At 46.0% G+C, this 24,065-nt stretch overlaps 1 protein-coding gene across 1 annotated transcript in view; it reads left to right on the top strand.

Annotated features, from left to right (window-relative positions):
• LIMD1 (LIM domains containing 1) overlaps positions 1-23,827 on the top strand; it is an 83,939-nt gene extending 60,112 nt beyond the window's left edge. Inside the window, exons 3-8 of the mRNA XM_017521959.2 lie at positions 10,021-10,088; positions 12,699-12,761; positions 17,088-17,218; positions 17,867-17,918; positions 18,756-18,824; positions 20,625-23,827. Of these exons, the coding sequence (XP_017377448.1) occupies positions 10,021-10,088; positions 12,699-12,761; positions 17,088-17,218; positions 17,867-17,918; positions 18,756-18,824; positions 20,625-20,762 (521 nt within the window). The 3' untranslated portion in view covers positions 20,763-23,827. The remainder of the gene's footprint in view (positions 1-10,020; positions 10,089-12,698; positions 12,762-17,087; positions 17,219-17,866; positions 17,919-18,755; positions 18,825-20,624) is intronic.
• The last annotated feature ends 238 nt before the right edge of the window (positions 23,828-24,065 follow it).

The raw sequence follows: 24,065 nt of genomic DNA, 5'->3' as shown, positions 1-24,065 counted from the left end.
TTTGAGACAAGGTCTCACTCTGTCACCCCGGCTGGAGTACAGTGGTGTAATCTTAGCTCACTGCAACCTCTGCCACCCGAGTTCGAGCAATTCTCCTGCGTCAGCCTCCTGAGTAGCTGGGATTACAGGCTCACAGCACCATACCCAGCTAATTTTTGTATTTTTTGTAGAGATGGGGTTTCACTATGTCGTTGGCCAAGGTGGTCTCGATCTCCTGACCTCAAGTGATCTGCCTGCCTTGGCCTCTCAAAGTGCTGGGATAACAGGTGTGAGCCACCGCGCCCGGCCTATCAGTCAATATTTTATAAACGGCTGATGTTCAGGAGAATAAAGAGCATTTTGACTACTGTATTCTAAAACTGTAAAAATGGTCTATTGAGTATATATTTAGTGTGACTATCATCGGCTCTTTCCTAGTGCAGTGAAGTCCTCTGCTGGAAGCAAGACGATTCTGAAACCAGAATTTTAAAGAGTGGCACTGACACTCCCACCCCAGCATTGTGTTTGATGCTGATTATCCAGATTAGGCCTTCGCATTTTTAACTAAGACGAACAGCATCAAATGGCAGTGCCGGTTCAGAGACAAGCCTGAGGCATAGCCTGACTTGGTGGTTCTCAAAGTGTGGTCTCTGGACTAGCACCATCAACGTCACTAGGGAACTTACTAGAAATTCAGGGGCTCGGACTCCTTCCCACACTTACTAAATCAGAAATCTGTGTTTAAACAAACCCACCTGGTGGTTCTGAAGCGTGCTAAGGTTTGAGAACCGCCGAAGTCTTCGGTGTGTATCCCTTGGCTGTTCCATTTGTCCTCTGTCCTTATTACCTCCACCATAGCACAGCAGCTCCCTGGCGTTACACCTCTAAGTATGAGCCGCAATAGCAAGTCGGCAAGGACAGTGCTCAAGGGAGCACAGAGAAGTTTAACTGGGAATGCCAGGAAATCCATCTTCTTTCCTGCAATGGACTGAACATTTGTAGCCCCCCAAAATCCCTGTATTGAAACCCTAATTCCAATGTGATAGTATTTGGAGGTGGAGTCTTTGGGAGGTGATTAAGTCATGAGGGTGGAGACTTCATGAATAGGATTAGTGGCTTTATAAGAAGAGCTCAGAGATTTAATTAGTTCCCTTTCCACCATGTGGGAACACAGCAAGAAGACAGCCAACTGTAAATCAGGAATTGGACCCTCACCAAGAACCTGACCCTACTAGCACCCCGATGTTGGATTTCCAACCTCCAGAGCTGGGAGAAATAAATGTCTGTTGTTTAAGCTCCTCAGTTTATGGTATTTTGTTCTATCAACCTAAATGACTAAGACATTCCCCTTAGTCTGAGAGATACTCCTTTTGGAACAGACAATGAGGGGTACAGTATAGTGTGGTGGAAAGAGTGCTGCCTTTGCACAAGGGAGACCTGAGTTCAAATCTCAACTCTTCTATTTATTTAACTTTTAGCTACATAGGTAAATTTAACCTCTTTTGCTTTTGTTTCTCCATTAGCAAAAAAAAAAAAAAAAAAAAAAAACCTATGGTATACTCAGAATAGGAAATAAAACTTTAAAGACAATTTAACAACATGAAAAATGCTGATGACATAGTAACAGTTAATTAGCAAAAAAAAAAAAAAATCCAAAAAGCTTCAGTAAAACTCTACCATAATGCAATAAGTGAGTTTCAACTGCCCAGATGTCAGAGCACATTATTGCGAGATTAATGAAATGACCCAAGCAGGCCTCCAGGGCTTGCCAGCTTGGAGTGAGTTGTGCTGCCTCAATCTGTCCTTGTCCTGGCTGTGGTTTAGCACCACCTAGTGGCGGTTGGGTGCTCTAGCTTAAAGGTCAATGAAGAGGATTCTGTATCCTGCTCTTGATTGGAACTTTCAGGAGAATGGCAGTGATTCCAGGAATTTTCAGGTTAGTTGGCATCTGTTCCATTGACCAGCTCTGGGGTGATTTAGCCTGGAGAATACCTTTTTTACCTCCCTGTTTCTTAGGTTGCTGTTTCCTACCTGGCCTCACCCTGCTCTCAGCAACCCCCTTTCTCCGAAGATACAAACTTTAGCCTGTCTCTACATGGAAGGTTACCTATCAAGTTACATCCAAATGCCTGTCATCACAGGGAGTTTTTACAGAATTGTTCATGACACTTAAGTGAGACACGAGGTAAATAAAAGGCCCAGTACCTAGAAAATTCTTGAATGAAAATACCCTTTTCCGGCCAGGTGTCGTAGCTCATACCTGTAATCCCAACACTTTGGGAGGCCAAGGCGGGATGATTGCAGAGGCCAGGAGTTTGAGCTGCAGTGAGCTATTATTGTGCCACTGCATTCCAGCCTGGGCAACAGAGCAAGACGAAAGAAAGAAAGAGAGAGTGAGAGTGGGTCCGGGGGGGTGGGTGGTGGGAGGGCTGCTCCGAAGGAAGGAAGGAAGGAAGGAAGGAAGGAGGGAGAGAGGGAAAAAGAAAAAACTTTGGAAGGAAAAAGAAAAGAAAGCCCTGCTTCATTCCAAGATAGAAAGAGAGAGAGAGGGAGGGAGGGAGGGAGGGAGGAGAGAGAGACAGAAAGAGAGAGAGAGAGAGAGAAAGAAAGAAAGAAGAAAAAGCCCTGCTAGAAACTGGATTCTGCATACAGGTATGCATCCAACAGCATTAAATATTGCTGAATGGCCTCATGGTGCAGTGGAACCAGCACAGACTTCAGAGTCAGACAAATCTGGGTTCCCATCCTGTCCACTTACTACCTGGGTAAGCCTCTCTGAGCCTTACCTTCCTCACTTGTGAAATGAAAACAATAATATGTAACTCATAAGTATTATATATTTATTCCAGAAAGTTAGGAGTAATCCTTGGGTGTGATTTCGAGTGATTCCCAAAAATAATCAACTCCTGTATCCTTGCACTGCTCCATGACATTCACATGTGATGTGTGTGATTTCTGCCTAATTTTCGTGAACCCTTTCCGTGCTCGCGGAAACCTGGAGTAGGTGATGGCTTTGAGTAGGAAATGGCTTTGTGGGTTTCTTCTGTAAAAGCCACGTGGCAGGCCGGGTGCGGCGGCTCACACCTGTAATCCCAGCACTTTGGGAGGCCAAGGTGGGTGGATCACCTGAGGTCAGGAGTTCAACACCAGCCTGGACATCATGGTGAAACCCCATCTTAAAATAAATAAATAAATAAATAAATAAATAAATAAATAAAGGCACGTGGCAGTCCAGGGTCAGAAGGTAGGGTGATGCAATAACCTGCATGACAAAGTTTTCAAGCATTTAAAAATATATGTGAAAGCCCTAAACATAGTACCTGGACCACAGAAGGCAGTCACTAGATGTTTGGCTTTTCTCCCACTCAGAATACAAACAAACACATTTTGATCCACTATCCAGTTTCTAAACTCAGGTGGTCTTTCAAAACAGAGGTGAAAAATGAAGAGTGAGTCCTTGAGAGCAAACTAAGCCCCACCCTCTTAGGTCAGTGGGGGAGTCTCAGTTTTTTAAGATTTGGAAAAAAGGAAAATCAGACGTAGTGCCCCTAATCCCCTCTACCGGCCTTCTGTGTCGGACATGGGAATTCTCAGCTGTGGGAGCTGGCAGCAAGAGGACTTATCTCACCAGCTGGGCATGCTTAAAATGATGATCAGAGCAACACTGCTCATTGGTAAATGTTTGGGAAAGTATATAGAAGCAAACAATTAGCAAGTAAACCATCCCCTCCACCATGCAGAATTTTTTTTTTTTTTTTTTTAAGATAAGAGTTTCACTCTTGTTGCCCAGGCTGGAGTGCAATGGTGCAGTCTTGGCTCACCGAAGCTTCCACCTCCCAGGTCCAAGCGATTCTCCTGCTTCAGCCTCCCAAGTATCTGGGAATACAGACATGTGCCACCATACCTGGCTAATTTTGTATTTTCAGTGGAGACAAGGTTTCTCCGTGTTGGTCAGGCTGGTCTCAAACTCCCGACCTCAGGTGATTCGCCCACCTCAGCCTCCCGAACTGCTCGAATTACAGGCGTGAGCCTGCGCGCCTGGCCTCACCATGCAGATTCTACACATGTCCACTCAGAGGCACTGCCACTCATGGGCAGATTTCCTTTCCAGCCTTTTTTCTTTGAATTTCTTCTTCATGTAGTTGAGATGCACAATTTTTAAATCTTGCTTTTTTACTTTTCACATTATAACATAAGGGTTTTCCTTTAAAATTAAAAGTATCATTTTTCATATTATACATGATTCTAGAAACATTTAATATAGAAATGTATGAAGTACAAAAGTGAAATTTCTCTCTAATGCCATCTGTTACTCTACCTAATACTAGAAAGAAAATCTAAAATATTGACGTATATAAAGTAGAAAGTGATGTTTCACTGTTATGCTTCTACCAGTGTTACCCACTGTTTGTTTTTCCCTTTTGCATATCAATGGTGTGTGCAAATTACTGAAATGGAATTGAATTATAAATACATTTGTCAAGTTTGCTTTTTTCCCTTATTAGTATATTTTCAGGCTGGGTGCAGTGGCTCACACCTGTAATCCCAGAATTTTGGAGGGCGGAAGTGGGCTGATCACTTGATCCCAGGAGTTGTTGCCCAGCCTTAGGCAACATGGGAAAACCCTGTCTTTAGAAAAAATACAAAAATTAGGCAGTTGTGGTGGTACACATCTGTAGTACTACCTGCTCAGGAGGCTGAAGGGGGAGGATTCCTTGAGCCCAGGAAGCTGAGGCTGCAGTGAGCCGAGATTGTGCCACCGCATTCCGGCATGGGTGACGGAGTCGGACTGCATCTCAAAAAACCCCAAAACACATATATGCTATCCTTCTGTAGCATAAGCATTTTCCAATATGACTAAAACACTATTTAAATGATATTTTAAATAGCTACGTAACATTTCATCATTTAGATGTACTCTGGTTTATGTAACCATTCCTCGAAGACTGCCAATTTGGATCTAAGTAAATATTTATTCACTTTTTAAAATTCTTTCTCAAAGCTAAGTCTCAGATAACCTCACTGAGTCAGACATAAACGTTTTAAAGTTTCCCTTGCAGGGAGAGTTTATCATCTTACACTCTCAGCAGCAGCTTATGAAAATATGCAGTGACAACAATCACAAACACTTCAAAATCTTTGTTGTTCACTGCTTCTGCATGTTCCATGATCTTCCTCTGGGATTTTTGGAATAGAGGCGGTCTTCTCCCTGTTACACAAAACATTGATTTCCAGCTCAGATTCCTCAGAACCTGCTAACCCCATCCCTGGAACCAGAGTGCTGTTTGCTGTGTTCCCCATACATTGGTCAGAAGCCCAAGATCTGGAAGCCCTGTGCCATTTCCTGGTGATGTCCCCATCCACAACTGCAGCCCCACCTCCTTTCCTCTCATCAGAAGTGAGTTTACCTTGCAGGAATTCTGAGAAGGAAGCAGCCAAACTGGGGAACTCGACAAGTAAAGATTTGGACTTTGTTTGTGATTGGACAGTGTGTGAATTGTTTTGCTTCCTGGTTGAGCAGCTTCTCTTACGTGGGCTTTTTTTTTTTTTTTTTTTGAGACCGAGTCTCGCCCTGTCATCCAGGCTGGAGTGGAATAGCGCGATCTTCGCTCATTGCAGCCCCCACCTCCCCGGTACAAGTGATTCTCTTACCTCAGCCTCCTAAGTAATTGGGATTACAGGCACGGGCCACAACACCAAGCTAATTTTTGTATTTTTAGTAGAGATGAGGTTTCGCCATGTTGGCCAGGCTGGTCTTGAGCTCCTGACCTCAAGTGGTCCACCTGCCTCAGCCTCCTAGAGTGCTGGGATCACAGGCATGAGCCACCGCACCTGGCCAGGTGGGCTGTTTGTGTCCTTGTCACCTTGTTCCTGGTGAGGGACAGAGGACAGCAGATGAGCTGTCACCTGAGTAGGTGTCTGATGTGGGAAGAACATGGGAAAGATACTCTAGTTAGTTCTCATTTTCTTTTCTAAAACTTGGGGTCCTCTGGAGTCCGTTTATAGAGACGAAAGTTTTAGTAAAATAACTGAAATTAATTTCCATGGCTGTCAAGGGAATTCTGCTGATGGTCCCTGAGATCATCCAGCTGTAGGTAAACATTCTTGGTACCCTAGTTTAGCAGAGTCAGAAAATACTGTGAACGTTCAAAGTTGGCGACCTGCTAGAAGAAGGGGCAGCAGTAACTCTGAGGGAGGACACACAGCAACTTTGGAGGCCTAAAGAGTTGTGGCCTTCTATGTAAGTCCCATTGCCTCTCCCACACCCCGCCCCAACATTCCCCTACTTCATTAAACTTTGTTTCGGGTTATAAAAATAATGCATAATTATTGCAGGAGAAAACAGTAATTGAAAATCACCTGTGTCTTTCACTCGAAGGCAATGACTTAACATTTGGTATTCATCTTATGTGTATGGATGTACACATAATTTTGTGATCATGTATGTGAGTGTTCATAACTGTAGCACACACACTTGTATACTTCCTTTAAACATATGTTTCCCTGTCAATCTTTTTTTGAAAACACAGTCTTTTTATGGCTGCATTATATTTCAACATGTATATGGGTCATCACTTATTTAATAGGAATTGGATATTTGATGCTCATTTTTAGCAAGCTATTATAAATAAAGCTGAGATGATGATTTCTCTAGGATAAATTCCTGAAGTAGAATTTTTCGGGAGAAAATATCGGAACTTTCTAAATTCCACTGACATTTAATGCCAAATTTCTCTCCTAAGACCTTGTTTCAGCTTCTTCTCTCCCTTGCAGTGTGTGAACAAGTATGTTTGTCTGTGTCATTACTAACACTGGGTTATCATTCTTTTTAACCCTTGCTAGTCTGATAGGTAAAGCATAAGGTTTTGTTTGTTTGTTTTTGGAGAGACAGAGTCTCACTCTGTTGTCCAGGCTGGAGTGCACAGATTCGCTCTCAGCTCACTGCAGCCTCAACCTCTAGGCACAAGTGATCCTCCTAGCTCAGTCTCCTAAGTAGCTGGGACTACAGGCATGCACCATTACACCTAGCTGATTTTTTAATTGTTTGTAGAGATGGGATCTTGCTGTGTTGCCTAGGCTGGTCTTAAACTCCTGGGTTCAAGTGATCCTCCTGCCTTGGCCTTCCGAAGTGTTGGAATTACAGGTGTGAGCCACTGTGCCTGGCGGCAATATTTTTTAAATCATAAGGAAAGCTAAAGGTTCTATTTTATAGTTATTGGTGACTCATACTTCTTTCATGGTTTGCCTATTTTCCTGTCTTTTATACAGAGCTGTTACTTGAGTTATTTTCATGTTAGAGTTAAGTCCTTTTCTATCATATAGTATAGATGTTTGCTCCAGTTTGTTATTCCCCTTTGGTTTATGGTATTTCACCTAAATGTGTGTGTGTGCATGTGTGTGTGTGTGTGTGTGTGTGTATTTTAAAACTTACTGGAAAGTACTGTAGGAAATAATCCTATCACTCAGAATGCACAGACATTTTTACATTGTAGTTCTTTTTTATAAAGGAAATAAATATATAAAAATTGGAATCATCTTGATTCTTCTTCCCATCCTCTCCCTTCCTTCCCTAGGGCAGCTGCTATTATGAATTGAAATTTTCCTACCGTGACCATATATACTACCAATAAAAGACATACAGTACTAGTTTGTGGCCAGGCATGGTGGATCACACCTGTAATTCCAGCAGGTGTTTAGTAGAGATGGTGAAGCCCTATCTTAACTAAAAATACAAAAATTAGCCTGGCATGGTGGCAAGTGCCTGTAATCCCTAGCTTCTCAGGAGGCTGAGACAGGAGAATCGCTTGAACCCAGGAGGCGGAGGTTGAGTGAACCAAGATGGTACCACTGCACTCCAGCCTGGGCAACAGAGCGAGACTCCATCTCAAAAAAAAAAAAAAATGCAGTATTAGTTTGTGTATGTGTATACACGTGCACGCTCTCAGTTACATACAGACCGTCATTGCTGTTATCTTCGGGCATTCTGCCTTATCTGCACGGGTGTTCAGTTCAATTAATAATGACATACGTAGATGTATTAGTCCGTTCTTGCATTGCTGTAAAGAAATGCCTGAGACTGAGTAATTTATAAAGAAAAGAGGTTTAACTGGCTCATGGTTCTGTAGGCTGCATAGGAAGTAGATGCTGGCATCTGTTTGGCTTCTGGGGAGGCTTCAGGAAACTTACAATCATGGTGGAAGGCAAAGGGAGAGCAATCACCTCACATGGCTGGAACAGGAGGGAGAGTGGAAGGTGTGCACCCTCGTAAACAACCAGATCTCACTATCACCATGACAGCACCAAGGGAGATGGTGCTAAACCCTGAGAAATCACTCCATGATCCAATCACCTTCCACCAGGCCCCACCTCCAGCACTGGAGATTGCATTTCAACATGAGACTTGGATGGGGACAAATAGCCAAACTATGTCAGAATGGTCTGGTCAGGCCTGAGGAAAGGGCCATCTAGTTAAGCAAAGCACAGAGGCATGAAAGTGGGTTGTCAGCTGAGAGACCCCCTCATTCCTTTTTTGGCCTTAGCCTCCTGCCTCTTCAGCGCCTCTGTTCCCACCTCCACGTCTCACCTGCAGCCAGGTCAGCTGAGCACTTATGCCTCCTCCATCTCCACTGCTCTCCATGCAGCCTCAAGCCCTGCCCTGGGACCCTCTCCTCTGCCTCCCTGCTGGGGAGCAGGCTTTTCAGCAGTTTCATCTTTTAAACCCTTTTTTACTGTACAGAAATTTACATTTTTGATGTCTATTGATCAGTCGAACTTTATGCTATGTGCTTTTTATATCTTACCTACGAAATCCTTCTCCATGCCAAAGTCAGACTTTCTTTTCTTACAATAAAAATAAAATACATTAACTATCACAAAATAGAAAATTTGAAAAGCTTGTAGTTTCTTATACTAGTTTTTATTTTTTATACTTAGGGCTTTCATCCATCTGGAGGTTTCTGTATTTGTAGTTAAAGTTACTGCCTTTTTTATGTCTTGTCCTCTGCATTGATGCTTTCTGGGTCCTCTCTGAAGGCTGAGGAGTATTCACTGACAGTCTGGCTGCTACCTGCCTTGCACTGCTTTGCCTCCTGTGAGTGTCGCCAGGCGAGGGCAGCCAGTGTCTGTTTGTCTGGCAGGTTTCTCTGTGTCTCAGGCACTGTTTGTGACATCGGTGATTTTGCATTCATGTTGTGGACCCTGGCCCCAAAGGGCTTGGTTTAAATTTCTGCGGAGAGATCATTCAGCTTCTGAAACCCCCACATTGCCTGTTGAGTATGTGTTGAGCCTGGCACTGGAAATGTCCTCAGGTCTGTGAATACCGCTGAGTAGGGGATCCAGGGACGCCCTAATGATGCCTCTGCCAACCTTGAGCTCGCAGCCCCATTGTGTTCTATAAGAGATGAGAGAGCCTGATAAAGGATGTTTGCCTGTTTTAGCCTTACAGAAACAGGAGTTCCATCCAAGGAATCGGGGTGCTTTGAATTTCTCCCACTCCTGCCTACTCATTTTAGATCAAGAGAAAACAAAAATATCCTTCCAACAATGTGTGTTTTCTACATTTCACATAATAAAAAGATAGAAAAAAATAGTTAACCAATGTATAGGACTCTCCTGGTAGGCGGTCACAAGAGTCCTGGAGCGCATGTCCAAGGTGACTGTCCTAAATACCTGTGGGAAACTGCGTCTTCACGTTGTCCGGATGCCCTCTTGTGTGTGCCTCTGCCGTCCCGCCACCAAATGCTTTGCTGGTGTCTTTCCAAGCAGAGAAGTGGCGCTGGAAGGTGAGCGTAGGATGACTTCCAAGTCAGCCCTTGAGTCTTTTTGCCAAATAGCACCTGCCAGGGCACCCTTCCTCCTGGCCTCAGCCTGCCTGCCTCTCGCCGAGGGCCATGGCATCATTTAGGAACTGGAAAGTGTCATTGACAGTTGGCGGTTTTTACGTGTTTATTTCTGCCTAAAGATTTTGCTTTCACTTTCACTTTTTTCACTGCATATTAAAATTTTTCTTTTTTTACCCTGTCTTTGTGTTTTTTTCCTTAGGCCGGAAGCTGAGAGGAAAAGCCTTTTATTTTGTCAACGGCAAAGTGTTTTGTGAAGAAGACTTCCTGGTGAGTGTGTCACCCAAGCCTCCCCTTGCATGTCCTGGCCAGGGTCAGAGGGCAGGGGCCTGGGGGTACCTGGGCCAGCGTGTAGAGGAGCTATGCTGCTGGAGAGAGGGGTCTGCCTTTCCTTCTGTAGATGCGTGGGGGTGGCCGTGTTCCTGAGCCAATGCAAGCAACACAGCGCTGTGCTTTGAAGGAACTGTGGGGTCACTTGGCCTGTCCTCTTGCTGCTTTCTGTAGTTCTGCCTCTTCCACCACCCTGGACTCCTCCTCTTAAACCTCTGGACTGGGACCTGGGCCCTCTTCTTCTCATCCTGCTGTCTCTGGGAATCTAGCTTCTCCCATGGACTGGAAGTCCATCCATGTGCCAGTGGCTCCCAGACCTGAGCTGTCATCCTGCTGCGTGTCTGAGGCCAGCTGCTGGCATCCCACTGCCCCCTGGACATGTCCCCTGGGCTGTCTCCCAGCCCCTCAAATACCAGCCCCTCGCCCCACTTATGTGAAGCAGAAAATCTTACCGTGCCTTGCACCCTGATCTCTGAGAACTGCACCCTAGGTTTGTCCTCAGCCCCACCTCCTTGAATACAGCCAGGCGTGGAACCCTGTGCCGCCATGTCTTCCACAGTTCTGCCTCCGTTCACACCTCCAGCATGGCTCAGCCAGGCTAGCTTAACAGGCTCCACACACACACCTCAGGAGGCCTCATAGGGCGTAAACCTGGCCTGCGTGGTCCCAGCATCTGCAGGGTACAAAGCACACTTAGAAACCCTCCGAGGTCTGGATCCCCTGCCGCCCACTCCTATGCAGCCTCATGCTGTCGTACCTTTGCTTGGGCCATTTCCCGCTTGCAACATCTTGGCCCTTTATTTGTCCAGATCCCCCCAACAGCCTTCCTGTCCCTCCTGCTCCCACAATGGAGGAGCTCCTCTGTGCTGCCACCACGCCCAGGGCCTGCCCTGAGGGCTGCTAGCCCTGAGCAGTGTGTCTGTTTATAAGTGTCCTTCATTGACTGAAAGCTCCCAGGGTGTCAAGAACGTGCATCTTCACTTTCACACCTGCAGATGCTAACACAGTGCCATGCACAGAGTGGGTGCTTGGTAGATGGTGGTTGAGCTGACCCTGTCATCTCAGGGATGAGGAATGTGAGATGCAGAAATGGGCTCAGGGCCAGCTTCTCCCTGCCTTCCCTTGGAGAAAAGCTCTATTTGGTCTTCACTGAATTGTTGATTCATTTTGACTCCTGTTGTCCAGAAACAGACAAGCAAACCCAAACAGGCTTAAGTATAAAGGAGATTATTCCAGCAGTGCCTCAGGAGTCATTTTCTCTGCAGTTTTTGGCCCTGCGTCTCGGTACCAAAAAGTCCTGTGTGATGGCCAAAAGTTGGCAGGACCGCAGAGTTTATATTCGCTCAGTTTCACATCCAACGGGCACGAGTGCCAGTCCCTCCTTCGGAATCCTCCACAGACATCTCCTGGAGTCTCATTGGCTCTTCCTGGGCCACACGCCCACCCCTGGAAAAACTGTCAATGCTGGAGGAATGTAAGGCTCTGATGGACCAGGTCTGTCGATGCCCTGCCTGGGTCCGGCATGGAGCCAGCCCACATGAGTGATGGGAGCCACATGGTGTGGGGCTGGGGGCTGGATCCCAAGTGAAAATTAAAGAATTATCACCCCCAGAATGGGGCGTAGGTGCCAGACAACAGAAACCTCCATCCCGTGGTACAGAGTTGCAGACAGTTTCCCTTTTTAGTTTTTCCCACCTTTCTTTCATTAGGGTTCCCCCAGTTAAGTTGTGTTTGTAATACCCAAACTTCTAGTCTAGTGTGTAGGATCATCTAGCGTGTTTTTTGAAGAGAGCACCTCTTGTCTTTTTCAAGACTCTGTGTGTGTGTGTGTGTGTGTGTGTGTGTGTGTGTGTGTGTGTGTGTGTGTTTAGGTAAGATAAGGTAAAATAGATATTTATCAAGTTTCTTGGAAGCTAACTATAAAAAATATTAGCTTTTTAACCAGAACCAGAGTTGAATGTGATTCCTTTCCTTACCCTTTGTTGGCTATGTGACCTTGAAAAGGTCACTTAACCTCTGAGCTGCCCTCTGTCTCTATTTGAGGATTCTGGATAATCATATAGACCTTGCAGAACTGTCCTAAGCATCAGAGTGGAGGTTTGAGAATGCATCGAATCCCCTGAAAGGCTTGTGAAAAGACAGATTGCCAGAACCCACCGCCTGAGTTTCCAAATCAGTAGGTCTGGAGTAGAGCCCAAGGATTTGCATTTTTTACAGTTTTCAAGTGATGCCAGGGAACTGCTCTTTGAGAACCACTGAGATGGGATTAAAGCATCTCTATATACAGTTCCTTACCTACAGCCTGGCATGCTGTGGGTGCCCAGACACAGTCATTGTTAGAGTGAGTGGTACTAGTATTCGTGATGGCTTTTGTGGCAGAGAATATTCTACGACTCAGCCCACAGCTGTGTTGTACTTGGGGAATGACAGAATTCTGCACAGAGTGGCACATCTTTCTGAGAAATTCCTTATAATCCTCTTGGCTGGTCGGGAAGTGGCTGATTCATCTTCCCAGTCTGGGTTTAACTTTCTTTTCTCTTTCTTCTGCAGTACTCTGGTTTCCAGCAGTCGGCTGACAGGTGTTTTCTTTGTGGACATCTGATCATGGACATGGTGAGTAGGTCAGCCAAAGAAGAGAACAGCATCTCGGGTAGAGCAGGAGGCATTTAGAGAAAAAAGAAATTAATAATTGAGGACAGTGTTTCTTATCTTGATTTGCAGTTATGGCTGGTTTTATTAAAAGAAGTCCTGGCTGGGTGCAGTGGCTCACGCCTGTAATCCCAGCACTTTGGGAGGCTAAGGTGGGCAGATCACGAGGTCAGGAGTTTGAGACCAGCCTGGCCATTACGGTAAAACCCCGTCTCTACTAAAAATACAAAAGTTAGCTGGCTGTGGTGGTGCATGCCTGTAGTCCCAGCTACTCAGGAGGCTGAGGCAGAAGAATCGCTTGAACCTGGGAGGTAGAGGTGGCAGTGAGCCAAGATCACCCCACTGCACTCCAGCCTGGGCAACAGAGCGAGACTCCGTCTCATTAAAAAAAAAAAAAAAAAAGTTCTTATGAAGTGCAGCTTGCTTGATCGAATAGAACCCAAGTTTTTGGCTTTTATTGGAATTGACATCTTTAACCATCTAGAGCACAGGATGTCATGTTTCCAATAATGCTTTCTTCTCCTTTGGGTTGTTTGGATCCCCCTGGCCTCTCTCTGGCTTCCCTGTGATCCTTCTGGCATCCCAGGTGAGATGCCAAGTACGGTCTGTTTTTACTGCAGAAACCTCAGCTACCTTGGAGTCAAATGCAGAAAGCCAGAGGAGCAAAGCTGTTTCTCTCCCTGTGTTCTGCCCAGCTCACACCGTTACTAAGATGCGTTTTTGGGGCTTGTCATTTAGTTCTGAGACAGCAGAGCCAGGACCACGTTTTATACATTCCATTCCTTGCTCAGCCACTGGCTGTCTGAGGTTATCTTGGGCTTCAGGTCTTCAGTGGGGACAGTTTTTCCCTAGAGGGTTCGGTTGCGAAGTTAATGAATACAAGATCAAGTTGTTCACCTTTGGAAACCAGACTTTAAGAAGTTCTTTAATATATTGATCAGAGGAAATGATTATATAACATACTTTCAGTTGGAAAGAATCAAATCCCTCTCTAAGCTGACTCATTAATTTCATTCTAGAGAAGAGAATTTTTAATCATGAGTATTTTTAATTTTACCTTTTTATTGAGAAATAACTCAGAGAATAAAAGATACAATCTTAACTCAACGTGTTTTCACACCTGCATATACCCCTGTAACCACCACCCAAATCAAAATGTAGAACACTTCCCAAACTCCCGAAAGTTCCTTCTTGTCTCTTCCACTCGAGACCCTGCTCCCACAAAGGCAACCACTATTCCAGCTTCTGTTGCCAGAAATTCATTTTGCTGGTTTTGGAACTTCATATAAATAGAAACATATAGTATAGACTCTTTCAGGTCTTTCTTACATGTATGTTTTTGAGATTCATCCATGCTGTTGCCTGTATTGGTAGTTCATTGATTTTTATTGCTAAGTAGAATTCCATTGTATGGATATAGCACAACTTACTTCTCCCTTCTCGTGTTGATGGTGATGTGCTCGTTTCTAGTTTATTGCTATTTATGCATGAAGCTGCTGTGAACACTTTTGTACATGTCTTTGATGGACATAAACACTCACTTCTGCTGGTCATATGCTAACATTTATAAAACTTCAATGACCCAGAGCCCTCCCTATTCATGATAAATATCTGCTATCACCCAGGCTTTGACAGACCTCAATAGAGGTCTTAGCCCTATTAGAGCCGTGTCCTCACTGGTAGCCAAGACCTTCCTGGGAAACATGGCCCTTCCCCCATGCTCGCAGCAGGAGGTAGGCAGAAGCTACATATGTTTACCCCTCCTACCCAGGTATCTTCTAGACTCTGGAGGGCTTTATTTCTTCAGCAGAGTTTGCCCTTGTTTTTAATGTCCTTCTGACAAACCTACTGCATATGAAGTAAACATGGTCCAAATTAATGAGTATGATTATACCCTATTCTCAGTTCTAGTAATCCTAAGACTTCTTTGGATAATCCAAGGTATGTCATTTATCTATTACTGCATGACAAACCACCCCAAGACTTAGCAGTTTAAAACAATAGTGATTTCTTATTTATCATGCTGTGGGTCAGGAATTAGGTCAGGGTACCTCAGGGCGATTCTTCTGCTCTGTGCGGCATTGGCAAGGGTCTCGTACTTAACTTTGTTCAGCTGGTAGCACAGTTGAACTGGAACATCCAGGGTGACCTCTCACCTGCTAGTCCCCTCTCCCTGTAGCCTCTAATCATTCAGTAGTCTAGTTCAGACTTGCTTAGAGCAAGAGATAGGAAGTGGAAGCTTCCAGTCTTCTTAAGCCTTTGACTCAGAAATCTCAGAACATTGTTTCTTCTGCTTTCTGTTAATTAAAGAAAGTCACAAAGCCAGTTCTGATTCAAGGGGAGAGAGAAATAGTCTCCATCCCTTGATGTGAGATCTCTACCATATGGGATAGTATGAAATTGAATCTTCAGTCTTTCAGATCTTCTCTAGGACGTGAAAACTTTTAGTGAATGTCTAGACAGAACCTCAGCTGTCTAACTATTTGTATAAATTGTCTCTCTGTTTCACCTTTTGTTAATGGAGGGGTACATTCTGGGCTTGCAGGTTAGAACCAGGTATAGTCTCACATAAAAAAGCATTACAGCTAGTCACAATGCAGCAAAGTGGCATCTTTTTCCAGTCTTACTTTAGGCACAATGTGGATTAAATTAGTTTAAGGATCTCTGTCTGCCAAGAGAGTGTTAATCTTAGGGGAAATGCATTCCAAGGTCCAAATTGCCAAATGGGTTTGGAAGCCCAGCCAGTTGTTCTTCCTGTTTTGCCTTACTGCAGATTGAGAGGGGCCTCAAAGGTTAGTGAAACCCAAGAGGAAGCTTGAAAGCCGAGCTTTCAGAGGAAAGCTGGAATAGCACAACACCCTCCTCTTGCCTTCTTGGCTGGAGCTTGTGCGATGTGGAGTTACCGCCTGAGGCTTCCAGGAGAAGGAGCTGGAACACAGCGTATCTTTCCCCCGGGTCTCACAGTATACTGACAAGGCTTCCCTAAATCCAAAATCCCCTTTCTTCAGCCTGCTTGAAGGCTTTCCGTGTGGCTCCCACTGCTGGATGCTGATGACCGTTCTGTACATTCTTTGCAGATGCATGTTTCTGTGTGACCTTACTCATGTTGATCCTGTAGTTCAGTTGTTTGCGCTAAGCTTTGTGGCACAGGTAATAGCAGAAATGCATCTCCTATTAAGTCAGCAAAGATACTTTCAACTGCAAATTATAGAAAAAAAACCAACTCAATTCAAGTTAAACCAATGATCCTCCAACTTTAACATATATATCAGAATCACCCTGTTAAAATACCAACTGCTGGGCCTTACCCCCCAAGTTTCTGATCCAAGAAATCTGGGGTGGAGTCCACGAATGTGCATTATTAACAAGTTCCCAGGTGATGCTAATGCTGAAGGTCCAGGAGCCACACATCGAGGACCACTGACTTAATAGGAATATTTTATCTCACCTAAAAAGAGGCTTGGAGGTACACGGTTCCATGGTGTGTTAGTTCAGTTACTTACGGACCTCACCAAGGGTGTTCCTTCCATCTCTTCTCTTTCCTGCTCTCCATGTCTCGGGTCTGTCCTGGTTTCACGTTGGCTCTGGCAGTTCCAGGTATCCCATCCAGATTCAGATCAAATGACACTGAGAGGAAGAAGGTTTGTGGGGCCTTCCCTCCATTGTGTTTAAAAACAACAACAGAGAAACTTTACTTATTACACTTGAATTTGAGGTCATCGGGTTGAGTCAGAACTTCAAGATTATCATGCTCCAAAGTCAAAGCTGCATAGAAGGGACACCCAAGAGGCAGCAGTGAAGGAGTTTCTTTTGAGCTCTGCCATTTCCATGTGGAATTTCTTTTCATTTTTCCAAGTACTTGCTGCTTCCCAAATCTGGAAGGATGGATCCTTCTGTGGTCTTGCTTTGTATCATTTCCCACTTCTCCGTGGTGGGTTCTGGCCCTGGGATTGGCCCAGCCCTCCCTTAGCATCTCTTTCTAGGAAAGAACTATGTACGAGTGTCCTGCTCAGGGTGAGGGTTGGCAAGAAGCCCTCTTTCCCTCCCGGCTGAGAGACCTTGTGAGAGGCTGCAGGAACAGGGTCCCTGTGTGGTCTCTCCCTGTGTATTCATCTAAACAGATTTGCCTGTCCCACCCCCATCACATCTTGTTCTTCTCCTAGGTTAAACTCGGGGGTAAGTGTACTTCATGCTGTGTGACTGCTCATATCATCCTTAGGCCTGATGTGTTTCTCTCCCCTTCCGCCATGCTTCCCTATAATCCCCACTGAGTCTTGGCCTCTCCTCCAGATCCTACAGGCCCTGGGGAAGTCCTACCACCCCGGCTGTTTCCGCTGTGTCATCTGTAATGAGTGTTTGGATGGAGTGCCCTTCACCGTAGACTCAGAGAACAAGATCTACTGTGTCCGAGATTACCACAAGTAAGAAGAGACGGGAGTAGACAGGAACCATTCGTGTAGGCCAAGCTGATCTCAGCAGAGTGAGCGATGGAAACTGACAGAACCGTGTTTGCCAGCCACCCTGAGATCACAGTCCAGCAAAGGCTTAATGGTCTTGAGGGGTGCAGCGGGGACCTTGGGACGTTGGTCGATGCCAGTGATGACAGGAACGGGTTAAAGAATCATGTGTAGTGAAAAAAAAATAGAACACTAAAAACAATACTTATAATCATATTCCTGGCTGGCCTTGGGAGGAATCCACCAAGCCCTGTGGCATCAGCAGGACCTAACTTCACGAGGCCCTCATACAGTGCTGGTTTCCACGGCTCTTGGTTTGCCTGGGCCTGTGCTAGGCAGGGTGAGGGGTGTAAACAGACAGTTAGTGCTGTCCCCAGAAGAATGAGAGGCAGCCAGTGTCCTCGTTGCAGACAGGGAACACTCCTTAAGCAGTACTAAGGCATCTTCCACAAAGTGAGCCAGGTTCCAGTCATTTATGAGGGAGGCGAGTGTCCGGCAGGAGGCGGCATGGAGGAAGGCTCCATGTGGGCTCCGGGTGCAAGTCTAAGTCTGGGCTTTGCTCCCAGATGCAACACTGTGTACCTTTTACTGCTGCTTTGTTTCTCCACGCAGGGTACTGGCCCCCAAGTGTGCAGCCTGCGGGCTTCCCATCCTTCCACCTGAGGTAAGATGCCTTTCCAGACATGCTCCCAGGGGCATCTAAGACCTGAATATCTCCCGGGATCATTTACAAGATCCATGTCCTGTCCTTACATCTTTTAAGGTATCCTTTTAAAAATCTCGACTCTGGCCTGGGTGCAGTGGCTCACGCCCATAATCCCAGCACTTTAGGAGGCCCAGGCAGGAACAGTTCTTGAGGCCTAGCGTTTAGGACCAGCCTGGGCAACATAGCAAGATCTCATCTCTACAAAAAAAATGTTAAAAATTAGCCAAGCGTGGTGGTACGTGCCTGTAGTTCTAGCTCCTTGGGCCCAAGAGTTTGATGCTGCATTGAGCTATGATGGTGCTACTGCATTCCAGCCTGGGTGACAGAGCAAGACCTTGTCTCAAAAAAACAAACAAACAAGCAAAACTGTACCTCATCTCTGAGATAAGTGGTGTCCTCACCCTTCCTTGTTGCCTGGCTTCCCCAGCCCAGTACCCTCCTCGTGCTGGTTTTTCCCCATAATCAGGTCAAACTCCCTTACTTGATACTAATTCTTAGATTAGCAGATGAACAGAGAGGCTTGTCTTTTATTCATTTTTAAAAATAAATGTCCATGTAAGTCTTTCATTGTTGACTCTGACATTCCAGAAGGAAGGGCTTCTGTCCCTCCCATTTCCCCTCTTGTCAGCTTAAGTGTATTCTTTTTCCGACAAGTACTGCTGATTTACAGCCTCCTCCCAGGGCCACCTACCTGCTACCCCCAAACCCTCTTCCCTCCCCACGCTGTGGTGCATCAAGTCCGGCAGGCCCCCTTACAGGCCTCTCCTGCGTGTTCTTGCTTTTCTTTGGTCCCAGGGCTCAGACGAGACCATCCGTGTTGTGTCCATGGACAGAGACTACCACGTGGAGTGTTACCACTGTGAGGTAGGTGCCTCCCCACCCAGCCCCAGAGCCCATCATAGACATCCAAAAGAAAAGCATTCTGCATTGACTGGGGCAGGAGGTGGTCAACAAGATTCTGGCAAGGGTCAGCCCTCTAGAGCTGCTGTAGGAAGTGGGGTGAAGCCTGGTTCTTGGCGGAGGTGGGAGATGATGGAAATGCTCAAGGTCGAAAGGTCTTTCTTCTGAACGTTCAGAACTATCAAGTCCTGCAGCTGTTGGAGCTGCTCTCCCTGAAGCTGCAGAACTAGGAGGGTCGTGGAGAGCATGGGTTTCAGGTCCTGTCTGGAGGCCGCATTGTCAGGCAGGTGTGCAGTTTGGGAAGAGACTCCCTCCCCTCCAGCTTGCAGGCTGTTCTGTGTGCCAGAAGCCCGTCTCAGCAGAGCCCTGGAAATCATGAAGCCCCTCTTGGAAACAGGCATGACAGCTGAGTGGTGTGAAGGTGGGTGGGGTTCGCCTGCCCCTTCCTGCCCTGTGTCCCAACCCAGGATGGAGGAGCACTAGTACCTCATGACTGTCAGGAAAGCTAGGGGTCACCCCTCACCAGCCCTTGTGAAGGGTGACCATGGAATTTCAGCCACAATTAAGTGAATTCACCCGTGGAAGGGTATTAGATTCGCTTGGTGACTTTGTGGGTAGAGAGAATGGGGGTGTCCCTCATATAGACTGGTCCTACTGCCAACACTGAAGAAATGGGTGGGAATCATTGCTGCTGGGACCTCAGGTGCCCCAGGTCACCACTGCAGGAGAAAAAGGTGAGGACATTTGCTCAACAGGTCTCTCCACATTTTCTAGACCGGTGCTGTCCAAAACAAATATAAGGGGCCGGGCACGATGGCTTATGCCTGTAACCCCAGCACTTTGGGAGGCCAAGACTGGCAGATCGCTTGAGGTCAGGAGTTCAAGACCAGCCTGGCCAACATGGTGAAACCCCATCTCTAGTAAAAATACAAAAATTAACCAGGCATAGTGGCACGTATGTAATCCCAGCTACTCAGGAGACTGAGGCAGGAAAATTGCTTGAACCCGGGAGGTAGAGGTTGCAGTGAGCCAAGATCACACCACTGCACTCTAGCCTCAGCGACAGAGGGAGACTCTGTCTCAAAAAAAACAACCAAAAAAATTCTAAATGTTATCTTTTGAACATGTAATCAGCATTAAAAAATTACCCATGAGATTTTTTTTTGTAATTCCACAATTTACTTATTCTTCTAAAAAAAAAATGAGATACATGTACAGAAGCTGCAGGTTTGTTACGTAAGTATATGTGTGCCATGGTGGTTTGCTACATCTATTGTCGCATCCTCTAAGTTCCCTCCCCTCATTCCTGCCACCCCCACACAGGCCCTGGTGTGTGTTATTCCCCTCTATGTGTCCGTGTGTTCTCACTTATGAGTGAGAACATAACAGTGTTTAGTTTCCTGTTCCTGTGTTAGTTTGCTGAGGATGATGGCTTCCAGCTTCATCCATGTCCCTGGAAGGGACACGATCTCATTCCTTTTCCCCACGAGATATTTTCACATCCTCTTTTTGTCCTAAGTCTTAGGAATCTGGTGTGCATTTACACTGTCAGCGCATCTTAAGTGGTTCACAGCACGTGCTGTGTGGCTGTGTCTCCTGCGTTGGACAGGCCTCCGCTGGGCAGGAGCTGTGTTTCTGCACCAGCGTTTCCTGCCTATACAGAAACACACAGCACCCTCTGCTGATTTTGGGGACTGTGGCCTTCATGTCAGTCTTGCAGTCTGTTTTGTTTTGCTTCCCATGGACATGTCTGCCTCTCCCCAGGACTGTGGTCTGGAGCTCAATGATGAAGATGGCCATCGCTGTTATCCGCTGGAGGATCACCTGTTCTGTCACTCCTGCCACGTGAAGAGGCTGGAGAAGAGAACCTCGTCCACAGCCCTTCAGCAGCACCACTTCTAGCCAGCGCCTCTTGCAGGCATCACGGCAGGGGATGAGGAGCCAGGGTTGCTGATGCTGCTTCCGGTGGCCCCTGGGGTGGAAGTGGGGTAGGGAAAGAGGAGGGGCAGGAGGGAGCGTTCCTGTATGCGTGAGGTGCCTTTCCTTTAACCAGGGAGGTGAACACTACCTGCCTGCTACGTGTATTTTCCAAGTGCTTTTCTCTGTTGCTACATTTTCCTCAGGTGACTCAGGAAAACGCTCCAGATGTGCATAGCATATGACGTAAGGTTACATCACTGCCACAAAGGAATCCCGTCCCCGCCAGGAACATTTCATGCTTCAGAGGGAGAGGTTTTTGTTGAGCTTGTTTCACAATATCCCCTTGAAGGGACAGCTCAGCTGCCAATACATTCACCCCTTGCTCTTCCTTCGGGAAAATACCTAAACCTGAATGCCCCTCCCCCCATACATACCGTGACATAATTTAAGCCTTCTTTTCACCCAAGAGCTTCGGTTCTTCTGCAGAATGGCTGCAAATTTCATTGCATTAAGGCAAGAAGGAAGCTCTAATATGTGCTTTGTATCCCAAGAAGAATTTGCTTAGAAAACCAGAGGCAAGATTTGAAATAAGTGAGGCAGGGTTTCCTCCTCAGACACTGACAGCATTCCCTGTGCCCCTGCAAACCCTTACTCTCCTAAAGGCAGCTGAGGCCCCGACAGAAATTTGCCCCGTGTGAGTAAAACATACTTTGGGAGAAGAACTTGGTGCAGGCACCAGGATTTTTTGTTTTTGTTTTTGTTTTTGCCCACCTGTCTGCGCTGTTTTTCTCTGGCGTTCCCAAGAGTCGGTGACTTAGAGCCACTTCTGCAAGGCAAGTCTCAGGAACCCATGCAGGTACATCGCTTGCACCTGTTTGTAGCTTATTTAATGACGGGCTTTTGGGAAGAACTGCCCTCATACTGAGAGACAGCTCCATACAGACAAGGAGAGTTTTTGTGTGTGAGCGATCTCTAAGCCAGCGTGGGAGGGAGCGCCTCAGGATAAGTTATTATTTTCATTTCATTGGTTTCTCTCCTGCCCAATTCTTGGCACAGGCATTATGTTTGAGGAAACCAGTATAAGGTACACTGCTTTCGTCTAATTTTTTTTAGTTGTTTCCTTTCACTTTCAGTCTTCCACACACAAAAAAATACCTCACAGATAGAGCTTCACCAAATCACAGATTCAGGAGGAATTTGGCTTTCACACGGGACTCAGATACCTTCTTTGGTGGGTTGGAAATCACTGGCTTCACACAGGCCAAACGCCAGCTGGTCAGGGCAGTGTGATCATAACTAAAGGTCAGCAGGGAATAGATCGGATTCAGCACTTTTGCCTGATGCATTTCAGCATCCTGGCTCCCCAGGGTGGCAGGAGCTGAGGGAGGGCCACATCCTGGCAAGATTTCAAGATCACCCTCTGCACTGAAGAGGTAAAATTTGCGCTGCAAGTCACATTCCTGAGGCCAGAGGTCAATAGTCCTTGGTATTTCGATTAGAAGAAGCTGCATAAGAAAGGCAGCCCATTTTACCACTGCCAGCCAGGCCGGGAACACAGGAGGCAGGCGGCATGTGCACTCCGCCTCCTCACCTCACACCCAGAGCAAGAGGACTGGGTGCTGGGCTGCAGAGGGCGGTCCGTGGAGCCCCTAGCACGTGTGAACTCAGGCTTGTCACTGGGCCTGGCTCCACTTCTAGGCCACGTTTTGACTCATTTGGTAATCGTTGCCTGTAAGAAGCACAGAATTGGTGCCGTGGATGATCTTTTCCATTTTGATGAAATTCATTCTGTTGGAATTCTTTGGCCAGATGCCACTTCAGCAGGGTGTGCACCTTTATTGGTTCTTTTTCACAGGCTGAGCCTCCTGAAAACCCAAGAATGCTGGGGCTGGGGAATTGAACCCTGAATCAGGGACCCTCTCTTCCCATCAAGTCATCCAGCTCAGTGTGGGCATGGCAGGGGGGTAAATGAAGCCAGCCAATGTGTTAACCTGTCTCTGTCAACCTAAGAACATTGGCCTTACTGACACACCTTCACTGCACATTCAAGACATACAGAGTAAAGAAAATTGCAGTTGAACTACCACCAGACGTAGCTGGGATTTGTTTGCAAATTGAGTAATTAGTTTAAAAATCTGTGATTACATTGTTTAGTGAAAATTTTAAAGTGGCCTAGATTGAGGTGATTCAGATAGGTTTGCAGATATACCATTTTATATTGTTGAGAAAGAACAATAAGAGAATTTCCAGATCTCCTAGAAATCCTAGCAATGGATTTCTCTTGTTGTCAGTTTCCCTGGAAGGTGCCAGGTAGGAATCTCCAATAAGTTGTCTCCCCCGCCCCCGCTTCAGGGCCTTGCACAAAAGTCATGAAGAGATGTTCACCTACCTGGTATTTTAAATGTTCTATAAATTATTAGCCAAACGGAACTGTAATGGGGTTGTATTTATGGTTGCCTAGAAAGAAAACACAAGGACTTGGTAGGCCAGGAAGAAAAGGTTTTAAAATTTAGAATGAACAGCCCTTCCGGGTTTTCTGTTTGACAGTTCTTGGACTATAGGTAAAACAAGGAGGATTGTGGCCTGATTTCAGATCCCAAAGCCAGCCTCCATCTTGTGCCTTGGCCTCATTGTGCCTTTTAGGTTTTTTTTACCCACTGTCTCCTGTTTTGTCTTTTTTTTTTTTCTTTTCTCCTACCCCTGTCTTGGGACATTCAGAAACTGCCTGGCTGGTTTGAGAAGAGACAGTAACCCAGTTTGATCTGCAATATAAGGATCCATTCGTATTCTCTGTTCCCCCATCTGCCGTCTTGGTTCATCTCACCCCAGAAGGGCATTTAGTCCTAACCGGCCATCGGCTGCTTATGGCAGCAGGATGGCACTTCCCATTTCTCTGTGGTTAGTGCTCGAGTGAAAACCTCTGTCAGCGGAGTCCTCTGAGGTTATGCTGTTGAGTCCTGGGTGACTGATAGAATGATTGAGGAGTTCTGATCACCCTCAAGCGCCATCATTGCCTTGTTTCCATGGGCTTGAGTCACACAAAATGAAGAACAGAAATGTTAGGGCTTGAGAGAATGTTTGGAATTCACACTCCTTTGCAGTCCTTTCCAGGCTGCCACTATGTGCTGTGTCCCTTGCATGTGAAAGTAGAGCTATGATGGCTGCTGGGACCCTTGCAAAGATCATGTGTGAGAATTGAGCACAAGACCACTAAACTATTACTGCTTAATGCACTTGTTAAAACTCTATCTGCCAGGAAACAAATTTTTTTTTTTTTTTTTTTTT

The sequence above is a fragment of the Cebus imitator genome, unplaced genomic scaffold, assembly GCF_001604975.1.
Source record: "Cebus imitator isolate Cc_AM_T3 unplaced genomic scaffold, Cebus_imitator-1.0 Scaffold0, whole genome shotgun sequence".
NCBI lineage: Eukaryota > Metazoa > Chordata > Mammalia > Primates > Cebidae > Cebus > Cebus imitator.
This window is presented reverse-complemented; position numbering and strand designations above follow the sequence as displayed.